Source organism: Drosophila navojoa, chromosome 3, assembly GCF_054131105.1.
Source record: "Drosophila navojoa isolate 15081-1374.11 chromosome 3, UAZ_NAV_1.0, whole genome shotgun sequence".
In the NCBI taxonomy this organism is placed as follows: domain Eukaryota; kingdom Metazoa; phylum Arthropoda; class Insecta; order Diptera; family Drosophilidae; genus Drosophila; species Drosophila navojoa.
The window spans coordinates 14969754-14986202 of NC_142891.1; the positions used below are offsets into that span (position 1 = coordinate 14969754).

Below are 16449 nucleotides of genomic sequence, written 5' to 3' on the forward strand. Positions count from 1 at the left end.
TACAATTCATTTAAAACCTGTTGCCAAACACTCGACAGGGCTTGATGATATAAAAAGCTTTCATCTGTGAATCTCAAACTGTACCCAAGATCAAATAAATTTTGTCGTAAACACTGCTTACAAAATACACTGCTTATGTGTAGTGAGTGACTCATGCAAATTTAATTCCCATACGCTTCGCACTGCTTGCAAGCGTCTCAGTAGCTCCCAAACTGTAGGTCTGCCTGCTCAAGCCTGAAAATTTATCGATGGAAATGATATTCAGAAATCATTTTAATAATTACAATAATTACGGTACATTTAATGGGTAACAAAATTTTGATTTTTATTTCGTCAACTTCAGCAATCATTACAATAAACGTATACAAACATACATACATATGCACATAAGACAGATATACTTAAGCTATATAGTACAATAAACCTTAGCAAAAAAAAAACCCTAGTTAGGCTTCCGTTGTTCTGTGCGAATACTCTAGAGAAAATAACTACAAATTACAAAAGTACAACAATATTTGCAATATCACAAATGACCCAACTTATTGATATAAAATACGATACAAACAAAAATGAGGTATGACAGAGATATTAAAATTATTTCTTTGACATCTTGTAGCCCTCATCATAGCCATAACTGTCGGCCTCTGTGAAAAGAGAATATGATATTATATTTTTGAGTTGTAAAGTATTTGTAATGTGGGTACTTACGTTCATAGTCCTTCGAGTAGCAGTCAAAGAACTCGCCGAGCAGCGGGCCGGGCGGCAGCTCCCATGTGGCAGTGCCTCCATATTTGGGCGGCAAGACACTGGCATCAATGTGCGACGTTAACGCCTTCCAGTCCTTGCCATGGAAGAAGATCTGCAATAAAGAGAGAAGCAGATAAGTTGAAATATATTCAATTGATATAAAATATATTGAAATAAATAAATTTAATACTTACGCGCTTGCGCAGCTTCTCGCGAATGAAGGGCTTGAAAATGGCAAAGAGCATATTGAAGATGTACGAATTGTTGACAATGTGAACGGCCTTCAGGCGCATGCAAATGCACTCCTGAACGTAATCCAACAGCATGGCGGCAAACGATGGCGTGAACTGAGTTATGTGGCTCAACGGCAGACCTGCAGCAATAGAGACGTTAAAATGTGTTAATGGGTCGTTAACCGGTGTGAACTAATGCAATGCATTATGCATATTATGCGCCGTTAACACAATAAACTCGCGCTTTATTACCTTCCATATCAATTATGACAACGGCACCACAAATTTGTGAAAATGGCTCCACCATGGAGCCCAGCACGGTGAGCTGTATGCCGCGAAACAGATCCACAAGCGGCACCTTCGATGGCTTCCACTTTTCTAGAAGAGTACACAGAGTTCAGATATACATATATCCACACATATCTGTCTCATGCTATATATTATACTTACTGCCCGCTTCCAGCACGAGTATCCGACGACCATGCTGATCTCGATTGGGCAGCAGATTTAAGATCTCGCTCTCGAACACGTTCTTCAGCTTCGATGGCACAATGTTCTCACAGGCGATGCCATACTTGGACTTCATGTTGTAGAAGTTCTTAAGCTGCCGAAAATGAACAATAATAATTATTAAACAAATATTCATATATGTATATAATGAGTGCAAAACTTACTCTCTTCAGCGCGCTCTCGGGATAATAATGGCAAGGACGCAAAAACATCATCATATACTCATCATCCAGTGGCAAGGTCAGGTGCTTCTCATCTGTGAATCGTGAAGGTAAATAAACTGCAACTACTCCCATGCTTATCTAATCTAATCACTTTGTATCAGCTCTCTCAGCTCCTTGATGGCCTGCTCCTTAATGCCGGGCAGCTCGCGCAGCTCGTCTTGTGCCTTTTGTAGGGCCCAGTCGGGCGCCTGCTCCTTTTCCATGCGTATCCGCGCACTGCCCAGATCAATGTATGGCACATGGTTGTCATCGTAGCTAATGCATTCCGCTTTGCCCATCTTTGCTAGTTGGTGCTGCGAACGAGAATAAAAGTTCATTTGGTATAGTCGATGATTTTTGTAGCCGTACAGCTACCGCCGCAACTGGGTTATTTCCGCCCCTTCGTAGCGGTTCAATGCCTTGGCCCAATGCTCGAAAAAACATGACTCAATGCTGATCTTCATTAACAAGCCCACAACGGAAGACGTTGCCGTAAAACAAAAAAAGCAAAAATAAATACACACCAATACAGACACCGAAAACAGCGGCCGGGGACGCTAGGGCGGCAAATAGACAACGTTACCAAAACTGGTCACACAACGTCACTAGACACACGTCGCACGCCGAAAAACCACTAAGGTTTTCATTAACACACTAACAGCCGAGGTGCTTAAGATATGCCATGAGGTTTGACCAGCACTGTAGTAGTTGAATGCCAAAGTTTCATTTGCTTTAGCTACAGTGCGTCTGAAACTGTTTCGAAAGAATTTGCTGACATGAGCTACAAATATTAATTCTTAACTCCATTTGTTGTGCTTATATATGGGAAAAAGTATAAATATATAAAAAAAAAACACTAAATAAATAAATAAATTCAAAAAATGACACAATAAATTAAAGAGATCATAGATATAGTGAATTATAATGCAATACTATATAAATTGAGATCAAAATATAAAGTTCATTTATTCTTTGTTCAAGCACGAGCGCTTGTATATGTGAATAAATGGATAATCTAGACTATAGAGCATATGTATATGTATAATTCTATATACATAGATTTTATACAATGAAGTCTTATCAAGCCAAGCGTAACTCTCATTTCTGCTGCTTCACTAACTTCCGCATTGAATATACTACATATATTTGTATAGAGTATTCAAGCTTCGATTTGTACACAAAACTTTTTATGCCGACTTTATGTTTCTGTTAGTTTGGGCTACACGTAGAAGACTCGGCAACGACTTGGCTAGCAAACTGAAAAAAGCGGCTCAAACTTGACAGAGCATGACGTAGCGACTTATGCTCCACACTTGACCCAAAGCAGAGCGCACAAAATAATAAAAGAGAGTAATAGCGAGCAAAACTCAGATATACAGAGAGCGAGAGAGAGGGAGGGTGTTTATGTGTGTGAGTGAGAAGGCGCCCATCAAACTGATCGAAAAGCCGTTTTACGACTCGGCCAACGGAGCAATTAGTAAATCTATTTGAATGCGACATTTTCAAGGTAAAAGTCAAGGCCAGAGCCTAGCTAAAGCCGCTTCACTGTCAATTTGAAAAATGATTGAAATCAATAGAAACCGTTGATATTTGCGTTTCTGGTTTAACCATTCAGACAACGTGAGTATTTCGTACACTCAAAAAATTGAAAACTTTGGTAATTCAATTTTTGTTTTATCTTACTTTTTTGGTATTTCCGTTTCTCTCTCTCTCTCTCACTCTCTCCTTTACTCTCAGTGTTTTCTATTTATAGGCTTTGTATTTGAGCTTACTTTGATGCGGGTTCATCGATCCATAAATTTATGCGCATAAATTTCGACTTCAGACCTTCTGCACAACAATGTAAAGCAAAGTAAATTTCAGTACTTAAACATAGAAACAACCTATAATACATAAAGCTAAGACAGTAATGCAGCGTGTAGCTAATTTGAGTCGTGGATCGTGACAGAAATGTGTTTACCAATTAGCCGCATGCAAAGTGTCACGTAAATTACAGAAGCTTGGCAACAAAATTAAACTTAATGATGCCCCACTATGAAACATCAAATTTATCGTCAATTATATAAAGGGCGAACCGATTTACAAGTATTAAGTTGTCAATATATTGTGATTATAATTAGCCCATAAGTAATACATATACACATATCTAATATAGATATTCAGTGATAGCTTGTCAAAAGTTCCCTAAATCTCAAATAAATTCTTTTAGATAACAATTTTAGCTTGACAGCAAAACTAAATTCCCTTGGCATATAAAGAGTTGTTGAGTCTTTGATCTAGCTGATCATAAAATATTTATTTCAATAGATTTCGCAAGAGATTGTGTTTTTTATTATGTGCTTTCAATCGATGCATAAACAAAGCGTTCCTCAACAAAACATTTCTACAGCATATCAGATAAAAACTTTAAATTTTGTTATATTTTTTATCGACTTCCCTGTGCATAAAAGTCGATGAAAAGAAGCCGCTGCTAACAGAGCATCAAGGTAAACAAAAAGTTTATGAGACAGTTTTGCACAAAGAAAACGAGAACAAAGATGCTAATCGATAATAAGGAAGGAGACTATGGAAATCAAGGAATATAGAATATAACTTTGAACATATAACATTATATATATAATTAATATAAAAAATCACCTATTGAATTGACTTTTTAATTAACCCTTTTAGTATTTTATTTCTTTGTTTTCTTATTTAGTATGTCGTTAACTTGTTTATCGAATCCTTATGAAAAACCAGTCAGTCGTCCTTCAATATACTTTTTAAAAGTGAAAGTTTATTCGCCCTTTGGCATTCAGTCTGATTCGTCTCGCTCAAGGCTGGGATACATACATATATATACGAAGTACAGTTCTTTTTTCGTTTACTGAGATAAACAAATAAATAATAAAACCACTCTCAGTCAAGGTCTACAGGTAATCAGCTTACTTTATTTATACTTAACGACTCAAATTACTCGACATTTCTGTACGTCAATAAAGCGAATAATTTAACGACAATTTATGCAGTATATTCCTGTTGCAATTATCACTGACCTTGCTTGCTATAATTTCTTGTTGAACTGCAGAGCAAATGAGATGTATCACAGTCGACGGCTGCTCGGAAACTGTCTGGACTAAAGTTTGTATAAAACTGCAAGTAAATATAAGCGACTAGTTAACTGTCCGGCTGGCTGGCTGTCTATCAATTGTTGTATTCGTTTAATCACTCAGTCGCAATTATTGGGCATTATTTGTATGCTGATAACTGGTATCGGTTACTCTTTTCTTTAAATATACACACACAGAGATTTATGCGCTCCAGCCGAATGCAAAAGTCATAAAAGAAATTAGAGATGAGCGAGTGAGTGGAGCACAAATCCATTGAAACCGGTTGCATTCTTAAGCAAATTTATTTATGATATTCAAATATAATCCACAATTAAACGGCAACTTGATTATATACAGCTTTAATTAAATCAATTAGAAATCCGAAGCAAACCAAATAGATGTAATACAGAAAACATGGAAAATTCTAGCATTTTTATGATTATACCCTGAGCACATGGAAAATGCGCAGCTCAATCGCGTCAATCTTTATATATACTATATACAGATATACTATATATACTTCATTTCGCTTGCTCAACAATTTTTTTATGCGTTTAACTTACTCATAGAGTCACCTATAACCACAACCTATTCAAGAGGGAACTTTATGAACTACCACTTAAAGTAGTTGGCGAATTTTGCAATGTAATAGTCATGTTGGTGTCTTACCAAAAACATTTGGCCTTGAATACACTAAAAGCAAGCAACAGTTACTATTTTTTTTAACTACACGAACCCAAAAGAAAGGCATGTAAATAAAGGTGCAAATTAAATCATATTTGACTACAACAAAATTACATTTTTTTTTTTGGGTAAATTGAAATGGCAATGAAGTTGAATCTGTTTTCAAGGACTTACACAACACGCTCACGCTGATTCACGCACCCATCTCTAGTCAAGTGTTGATTATCGTAGTTTCCAGTGGGTATTTAAATGCCTTATGTATACACACATTGTATACTTAATCTGGTTTTGTATATAACATAAAAATATATATGTCATGTGTACATAATATTTGGATTGAAAGTGCAATTGTTCAAGCGATTATCTTCTAAGCACACAATAGCTCTTAAGTACCCGCAAGAAAGTTGAATTCAGTAGTTGCTTGATTAACGCTAGAAAAACAATAAAAACAGAAAATGGCAATTTGCTTGAAAATACCCATAAAATTCCGAACTGCACTCAAGTCATAATGAAGAAAAAGAAAATAAATATCTATATCTATATTATATTTAGATATAGATATAGCGTGATATGCATAAATGAATCCGGCCAAGCACTTGAATTGATCAGGCAGCCAACCATTAAATGCAAATTACTGTTTTTTTACACAATTTTTATAGACCTCATAGGAGTAACTGTTTTCTAACCAGCAAAAAAAAGAAAACAAATATAGTGAAAAAGTGAAAAAATATTCACATCCACTTGCCAATGACTTGACAATAATAAATAAGCTTCAGCTAGTCGAGCTCCGCCTTTATAATGACTATTCACAAACTGGTAACGAGCTAATTGCAAGAGTCGTGAAAACAATTTCGTAATACTGTAAACTAAAGATTCTGATGACAGCCGAGTAGAATAACCTGTATCGATGGCAGTCTGTATGTGTGTAGGCACATTAGAAATATAACACACAGATCGAATTTATACTCGTTTAGGAAGTATAAAGAGTATGTTTTGTTGAATATAGACTTGACATTTTTATTATATATTTTTTGGTGCCCTCTTCTTATAATGTGCTTCTGATAGATCAGGAAGCACTCTAGCGTGAGATGTAGACTAGATTAGAGAAATAGAGTTTGGCTTACTCTTGATCTCCTCTATTGATCAACGAATAACTAAGTTTGAGCTCCTATCATTATGCGCCTACGCCTCTTGTTGTTGTTTTTTTAATATTTTTAAGCCGGACTTCTACAGCATATTTTATTAATTTATTTATTTTCGTCATATTATTCTACTGTGTACTTGTTTTTAAAACCCATACTAAATACAATTCAACAGGTTTTCAGCAGAAAACAAGTATTATGCAGTCATTGATGACCGGGCGCACCATTTTTACTTGTTGTCTACTGAACTTAGCACTTCCAGCAATTACTCACAATTACCTTCGGGCAGAAATGACAGTGCTAAATGCAAATTGAGCTCATTATATGTTGGGCTTTATCCCCGCTGAACTCTGAATTTGCTTGCAGTAGCCGATACAACAATAAGATAGAGCGAAGTGGCAAAATTGTTTTTGGTTTACATATAAGAGTATATATAATAGCAATTTACAATGAACAATAGGATTTTGTTATTGTATAGATTATACGAATACGTTACTATTTTATTATCCTTCTAAAACGAAGCCATAGAATTGTTTTTAAATCAATGGCAGTTCTATATAATTCAAACAATGATCTCACCCAACAAACAGCCAAATAACAGCCTTTAATAATATTTCTCAATTCTTTTTAATGAAGATTAGCAATAAAAACAAAAAGATATTTAGTATATTATTATCTGTCCAGCTATCTAAATAACTTAAATAACAATAATAATGATGACAATAATTATTTCCTTCATTATTTAAACATTTGTTTATTTTATGTTCTAATATATTTGGTATCCAACATTTATAGAGCTCCTCTATAACATTGATATGCCCTCATCAAATTCACAAATTGACTTTGTGTAATTAGCATTATTATTTAAATGCTTTTTAGACTTTCAGACAAAGACTTTTTTTTGAGGAGTTGAAAGGAAATGCCTAGTATTCAACTATTAGAAAATAATGAAAGATAATTTAATATAACCAGTCATGCTAGCTTTATATATATCAAGTAATTTCTAAGAATGAATCCAATAAAAGCATTAAAAACAACACTCTTCATAAAATTATCACGTACGAAATCAAAAAAAAAATAAAAAAAGAAGAATAAGCAAGGTTAGAGCAAACTGTTTTGACAGCAACAACAAAAATTTGACCATGGGGGTTCGGTGTTTGTTATATATATTAAATACAAAATATTTATTTTTCAGCTAAACTTCAGAAGTTTTCAACGCGCTCAAAAAAAAAAGATTAGGCCCAGCTCATGCTGACGTTGCAAATACTTTAGATAGATGGCAAGATTAATGCAAGTCAGATTAATACAAGATATATGACACGTTATCTGATATTAACAGAAGCTTTGAACTATAAAGTTTAGGGATATGGAAAAGTACATTAAATCAAATAATAATTTCTTTTATGTATAATATTTCTTCCTTGCTCTCTATCTATATCCTCGTAGTTCTTACAATCTATATAGCCTGCTTACCTAAAGTTCATTTCCGTAAATAATTTGACCGAATAACTCTGATTTTTTCATTTATAAACTTGCAATTATTCTAACGCTAGTCACAAGTAGCTGCCATTTAAATTTGCTTAAAGATTTGCATAGAAACGTTATGTCGTAAACCAAATATTTTACCGGCCAAGAAACGGTGCTCTAGAACCAAGCAAAGCCGGTTTTGATGCCAATCATTGGTAACGACATATGCATATATCATTATATAGCATGTATTAAGTTTGCCTTCAGTTCAAGATCGGATAAATACACGCGAATCACAGATTCGCATATAGGCAAATGAAAAAAAAAAAAAAAAAAAAACAGTAAATAACGGCTTTGGTTGGTTTTTATGTTTTGTGTCTCTTTTGCAGCCTACACTTGACGATTTAAATACATAGGCAGTTAGTTGAACACATGTACACAGACGAAATCTTAGCGACTGTTAAAGATGTTTAACTGGTTTTTCAGTTTTATTTGGCAGACTTTTATTATGCTCCTCAGAAACTGACTGCATCTTGGCTTATTCGGCATACAAAGTCGCCGAGTCATCAAGGCCATCGATTTTCAGCAGTTGATATTTTATTGAAAGAGCCTAAAATTGTTAAGACAAATACAAATTGAAGCACAATCGGAATCGGATAGAGTCTCAGTGTAAGATCGCAACGTTTTGGTGTCAAATGCCTGACCGTTTGACTGGCATAATACACATATATGTATATAAGGCCAACGTACGCAAATGCCATGAATCAGCAATAGCATAGAAGGTATGTTTGTATATCGTACCATTGCGAATGCGAATACTCGGGCAAACTGCAAATTGTATGCAATCAAATGCCATGCGTATCGGGCTCAACAACCTTCAATTAACACACTGACAGAGGGACAACTCAAAGTTAATGCCCATTGAACATATGCTACAATAACAATGAGCTCAACTCCGTTTATATGTATACGATATACCAGAGAATATAAAAGAAACAGCGGCAGATACAAATTCAATACAAATGTAGATACAATACAGATACAGATACAGATACAGATACAGATACAGATACAGATACAGATACAGATACAGATACAGATACAGATACAGATACAGATACAGATACAGATACAGATACAGATACAGATACAGATACAGATACAGATACAGATACAGATACAGATACAGATACAGTACAGATACAGATACAGATACAGATACAGATACAGATACAGATACAGATACAGATACAGATACAGATACAGATACAGATACAGATACAGATACAGATACAGATACAGATACAGATACAGATACAGATACAGATACAGATACAGATACAGATACAGATACAGATACAGATACAGATACAGATACAGATACAGATACAGATACAGATACAGATACAGATACAGATACAGATACAGATACAGATACAGATACAGATACAGATACAGATACAGATACAGATACAGATACAGATACAGATACAGATACAGATACAGATACAGATACAGATACAGATACAGATACAGATACAGATACAGATACAGATACAGATACAGATACAGATACAGATACAGATACAGATACAGATACAGATACAGATACAGATACAGATACAGATACAGATACAGATACAGATACAGATACAGATACAGATACAGATACAGATACAGATACAGATACAGATACAGATACAGATACAGATACAGATACAGATACAGATACAGATACAGATACAGATACAGATACAGATATATTTCCTATCTTTATACTGTCTATTAAGCTGCAGGTTCAAAGAGCTTATTTACATAGTCAGAAACTCCGCAATGAGTCCTATTGACCTACGTTCACTTGGCTAATTTAACTTAACTCCTCGACATTAAACATCTTTATTACGATTTTCATGGGTTAAAGTTCCTCCCTCAGTTATAAACTTTCTCAGGCAATTTTGCCAACTTAACTTGCAAAAAATAAATTTAAAATCTAGAAATAATTTTAATGACTTGTACTTTGCATCTAAAAGTATGAGCAGGTGGTTTGAATGCATTAAAAGAACAACTGTTTACATAATGCTTTTACCGTAGATTGAAGGTAATATATTTTAAAGGTATAACCTTGAAAGGTATATAATATATACATATATTCGCAAGATGAAAACAATAGTCGTATAGCCCTATGCTATCGTCGATATTAAACAATACAGTCAAGTTTGTTTTAGAGAAAAGGGGATAGTAACAATCAGTTCAGTTAAATCCCATCCACATGTAAATCCTAAGTTTCATCAAAACACTTTCCAAATTACGAAGCAAGTTTGCAGTTTATAAAAAAAGAGCAGACGATTGGACCTGAGTAGGTGAACTTTAATACGACCACACAAAAAAAAAAAAAAAAAACAGAATATAAATGAGTATACGAGGTGTACTCAAAAGGAAATGCGAATAGTGAATTCTGACTATGTTCAGGTGTCAAGCATATTATCCACATTCTTGACCAAAATCAACACCTTGAAATAGTCACAGCCAGCACATTCCTGGAGCCACTCCTTAAGAGCTAAATAGGCCCATAAATGGCTCATATACGAAACAACTAGTCTAGCCGCATATGCATACAGTCGATATATAAATAAAGAAAATACCAAAACAATAAAATATAATTTTCATTAAATTTTTAACTTTCAATTTAAAGACTACCTTCATGGCCAAATCGCCGATTATAATCTTTTAATTGCATTTTACCGCCTCTTCTTAAAGTGTAGTATTATCGACTTATCGTGAGATTTAGACCTTAAAGGTATTTCATGTCTTTATGTAAATTCATTATGGGCAAATGGAAGCCCATAGCAGCAGCTGATGGTGCTGATTATGTATAAGCGGCTAGATTGAATCTCTGTTGAAATGCTGCAGGCGGTAGGCAACGGCAGCAGCCAAGTGGTAATTGTTTTTATTGCCAATCCGTTCGAGCGGCACTTGAATGCCAGGCCGGACTTACTGCGACTGCCTGTTGCTGCAGGCGAAGGCAGAAAGTGTGTCAACGCTGCCGCACATGCGCATAACTAACAACAACAACAACAACAACAACATCAGCAGAAACAGTAGAAACTACAGCAACAACAACAACATTACTGAGCAATGGTAATCAAAAAGTGACCTGAGCGCAACTTACCGCAACAATGGTTCAAAATTCACACTGTTTCACTTGAATATTAAAAATAAAATGAAACAAAATTGGCAGTGGGCCAAAATGAGTTATTTCACGTTTCACTTTACAAAGATTTTGCAAGCTCAAGAGACGCACGAAGCACACACACACTCACACTCACTCACATACACACACACGAGCAGTGTGTACAAAGGCTTCGGCTTGTAATGTTTTTGGGCAGGACGCGGCGAGGCGGCGAAACGGTAAAGTGGCAATAGTTGGGATATGCTAAGAACGCGAGCGCGACAATTGACGTCCAATTGGTAGCGCGGCTAAAACGACTCTGAGTTGGGAGCTTGTGAGCGAGCTTATGAAATTAATTAACGGACCAACTCAAGCTTGGCGAAATATGTAAAAGAAGCAAACAGCAGCAGAAAAACACAAACAGAGATACATACAACAACAACAGCCACAAGCAGCTGCGATACTTCGATAATGACGATAAAAAGCTTCGCTTGCTTGATTGTGCGCTCTCTGTGGGGCGCTGCCAACTTGTTCAAGGCAAAGCTTTGCCTTCAAGTACAAATATGTGCAAGCTTTTTTAAGTTTGACTGAGGGCTTTTTGTTAGTGTCTTGGTTTCGGGTTGCTTTAGCTAAGCTTGGCAGTATTTTTTTTTTTGTATTTTCTGCGTTAAACGCATATTTTAGCTTTTTCATATTTTAAATTTAGTTTGTAACGCATGAATGTGAAATATAATACATTGATTCGAATAATATTTTTTTAAAAAATAAAATATTTATTGTATATTTATCATAAATATCATATCCATTTTTATTTATTTATATTTGATATTCTTATATTTATTAATATTCTAAAATTAAAATTTAAAAATATTAAAACAAATTTTAATTCAATAAATATGAATTAAATTTCATTTAGAGCATTTAAAACTACTATTATATTCTACAAATAGAGGAGTACTTTATTTAAGGTTTTACTTTGCTTGTTTGGCTTGGTTTGCCTTTGCTTCGCGTTGGCTTTGCTTTGTTTTTATTTTGTTCGTTCGCTAATAAAAACAATAAACTGAGCGTAATTATACGTTGGCCAAGCCATAAGGCGCTATCGGCTATCGCCTATCGGTCGTGTTAAATCTTTCAATAAACTTCAGCTACCACGGGGGGCCATCTACCGTGGACTTTGGCGAGTCCAAACTCGTTTTCTCATTGCTGATAAGTGAAGTTGACAGTGGAGGGGCTGTGTCATACACCTGGCTGCTTAGTATGGCATTAAAATATATGAAATTCTTACCTTTCTTCATTTTCAATGGCTTGCCCCAGGGGCATTTGGTTGAAGTTCAACGCTTTTGTTCTTCACTTCTGCAATTCTGCAATTTTTCAATTATGCAATAATGGCAAAAAGGTAAAATACATATACTAAATTGCTTATATTTTAAGCGGTTTATCAGCTCGCTTTTGGCTTGTCACTTATCTAAATTGTTGTTGCCATAAAATTCCTTAAAAAAAAATATAAAAAAAAATTGTTCACAGAAATTAAACCATAAAGATAGACCTAATGACTTGTTGATTGATTACGAATCAAACTATGTAAGCGATAATTGCAGAAAAATTTCCGGTAATTTTATATAGTTTGCATTATATTACGTATACGCACTGTCTACATATCATGCTCAACAGATCTTTGTAAATTTATAGCACACCACAATTTAGGCTAATAAATCATTGCAGTTTGCATATAAAATTTAATTTTTATGTAAATTTTACGTGAGCGACCTTAGCATAGTTTTATTTCATGTATGAATTTGTTAAGCAAAAAAGGTTTCTGATTACTGCGACAGTTCATCTGTTTGGCCTTGTTAAGGTCAAGCTCCAAATTGTTAACTACACAACTCCGTCAAAATACAAATTTTTCTTACAAATATTTATATTTCCATCATTTTTTTAATAATGTCACAAATTTATCCGCATGAAATACTTGTTAATGAATTACAATCAATGTTTATTATATCTTTTGTAATCAAAAAAAGTAATATAGAAATATTAATAATATCGACGAGAGGGAGAGAGTGTAGAAATAAATAATATCGTTCCATCAAATTCCTTACTGTAAGATAAGAAACAGAAATAAAAGTTGAAAGTATAATTTATGAGAAACACCGAGTAGTCTGTTTTGTTGTAATACACGCTTATTTATTTGGCAGTTATCAAAAAGGCAAGTAAGTAACTTGATTAGCGTATCGCATAAGATAACGCAAAAATAAATATACTCCTGTGTATATATGTATATGTATGTACTTGTACATATATAAATATTTGTAAATACATTCGGAGAAACTTTTATGCTGATACGCTCAAGAGAATTTTTTGCAATCGCTGATTGACATTTTAGATAAACTATTCATAAATTGAACAACAAAACTGCTTTTATTTCGTGAAAGTATTTATTATGTCATCCAGTTTAAGTGCCCAATTTTCGGGCTATTAGAAGAAATTTGCAACTTACATAAACTTCATCAAAAGAAAATTAGAAACTCAAACATCAATCAGTCCGTATTTCAGTCATTCAGTCAATCAGACATTCAAGAATTCGCTCACTCTTTCAGTCAGTCGATCGGTCAGTCAATCAACTAGGAAAAGAAGCAATCAATTAATTAATCAATAAGTAAGTAATTATAATTAAGTCGGTTAGCCAATCAATCTCAGTACAAACAATCAATCAGTCGGTTATAGTCAATCAGTTAATTGATCAATCGCGCTGAATGCTGTTTCATTCAATCAAACGTCAATCAAGGAGTGAGTCTGTCAGTCAGTCAAACACTCAATCAGTCAGCTTGTCAACCTTACAGTCGGACAGGCAAACAAACAGTCAATCTTTTATTTAGTCAATCATTTGTTCAATCAGTGTGTCAACTGACACAGCCAAACACTTTCGCAAAATGCAAATACATTTCCCTTCGGCCCAGCTCAGAATGACTCAGTTTTACTTGGTTTGTGTGGTGAAGCACCTGTTCTCAGTTGAATATATGTATGTATTTCAAGACGATAAGTTTTACTGTGCTTGGGTCACAGAACATTCAAAACTTTTCTTTTGTTCAAAGATTCTCGATGGCGTCATCAGTCAAAGTTTACCCGGTGAGCGTCCACTCGCTTTAATTTCCACATTGACAAGTCATCAAGTACTTACGCTACATTTGTAATTTTTAAGTGTGCTCTACACTTTCTTATATCGTCTCATTATCGCTTAATCGAATCGAAAGTCGCGATGTGTATCCAAAGTACATCATACGATTTCGCGAATATACATTTTATTGATGAAGCTGAAGAACTTAATTGCCGGCGACTGTTTCCCTTTATGAATGGAACAAATCGCCGAGCTGTGCAAAGTGCAAGCCCCACCAACAAATACTTCTACTTCACAACAAATAGTTCTAAGGCGCTGAGCGCTTTATGGAACACGTAATGCGGAACAGCGTTTGTGCTTGGCATAGTTAGCTCGCTTATCTAAATTAGAGCACCCGCTTAGTTTGTGTAAAATATGCCGTTTCTGATAGTGTGCACTAAAATAGATTCAGTCTATGCTTCCTCGTCAGCCTCAGTGAACTGTGAACTGCGAACACTTTGACTTTCTCGCCATCAATTTTAAGGCACTTATGTTGTGCAAATATATCCAAGCCTTGACATACAAAATACTCCAGCCAATTTTTGTAGTTCTTGGAATGTTGCAAATCACTCATTTAAATGCTTTACTTAAGCAAACGAAAATATATAGATATATAAAATATGTGGAAACTATTTATAAGTCAATGAAATATAATATGTATAACATACTAAGATATTTTATTTTTAAGTATATTATTATATTATATTTATTATCATTCAATAATAATTTTATAATTTGATAATAATAGTAAATATTTGCTAATATTTATTTTTAATTAAATATAGTTTTTTATTCTATTATAATGAAACATTTCTGTAAAGAAAATTGTTTTATTAACCTGATTCAATTTCAAGGTAAATGGTATTTTTAAATTTAATATTTATTGATAATTAATAAAAAAAAAATAAAATAAATAAATAAATAAACGAAAAATAAATGAAAATAATTGTATTCTTAATTTCATTTGATTTATTTTTTTATATACATATAAATAAATGCAAAAAAAATCTTAGACTTTGGCGCCCAGAAGTTGCATCGCAGATAAGGAGCCCCGGGCAGCCGAAGCTTAGTCAGTTTTGAAAGCGCGAATCGATTGCAATTAATGCAATAAAATATATAATATAGAAATATTTCTCTGTATATATTCGAGTCTATACAATATGAGTCGTTTGAATGTGTGTTATCTTTTAACATATTTAAATGCTCATTAACAAACGCAAAAACAGAAGTTCGATAACGCGTCAGTAGCAATGGCAACAACAACACATTTAGCACACTCGGCAACTAAACAAAAAAAAAAAAAAATACAAAAAATATATAGAACAAAAACAATAAATACAACTACAGAAACAACAACAAATACTTGAGCAATATTATAAAACAAAGACAGAAGCAAAAACAACTTCAAAGCTTACAACGACGCGAGTGTCGAACTCGATGACAACAAATCAAATCAAGTGCAAAGACTTTGCCCTATGACTACACTAACCGAATGCGCGAATCCAGTTATATTATATACTGTACATTGTATATATATGTATATATGTGTATGTCATATGTTGTGCATGGGTTAACGAAATCTTCAGTTTCCTTGGGTATTAGTTGTTTCCGAGCACAAAGGCGCACGTTGCCATAAGCTTGGCAAGTTCAATAATAAATAATAAAAAAAAAAAAATACAAAAATAAGCACGAAGAAATTAACAAAGATAACGGACGGCAATGTTTCGCTGTTTTCAAAAGCATGAAATTGCCCCAATAACGACGGCAACAGGGAACAACTGTTTCACGGCACCTGATAAATTCGATCTGCCGAAGCGAACCAGCCAGCGATTTGCAATGGTACTCGTGTGGGAATTATCTTCTATTCAAATGCATGCATACTGTCAGCATAACTCAATGCAACTGACCTCAGAGCTGCCCTGTGAAATTGTCAGTAGTAGTAGGCTCTGCTGCTTTATAAAATGTCAACCCAAAAAAAATGTATACTACTGAAAAAGAAATACCCTGAAAGGTGCTTAGTATACATATTGCCTAATTTAGTAACAAACTTT

At 34.3% G+C, this 16449-nt stretch overlaps 1 protein-coding gene across 2 annotated transcripts; it reads right to left on the reverse strand.

Annotated features, from left to right (window-relative positions):
• Positions 1 to 299: 299 nt before the first annotated feature.
• On the reverse strand, positions 300 to 11623 carry LOC115562247 (alpha-tocopherol transfer protein-like). 2 transcript variants are annotated; one of them, XM_030383344.2, is made up of 8 exons: positions 11245 to 11623; positions 1806 to 2007; positions 1655 to 1746; positions 1431 to 1584; positions 1233 to 1358; positions 942 to 1120; positions 709 to 859; positions 300 to 644 (listed from the first exon to the last, which is right to left on the reverse strand). In XM_030383344.2, the coding sequence occupies exons 2-8, from the start codon at positions 1990 to 1992 to the stop codon at positions 595 to 597; spliced, it is 939 nt and encodes a 312-aa protein (XP_030239204.1). In that variant the 5' UTR covers positions 1993 to 2007; positions 11245 to 11623; the 3' UTR covers positions 300 to 594. The 2 variants fall into 2 exon arrangements, with proteins under 2 accessions (XP_030239204.1, XP_089113629.1); XM_089257503.1 differs by lacking the exon at positions 11245 to 11623 and adding an exon at positions 4729 to 4885.
• Positions 11624 to 16449: the final 4826 nt, after the last annotated feature.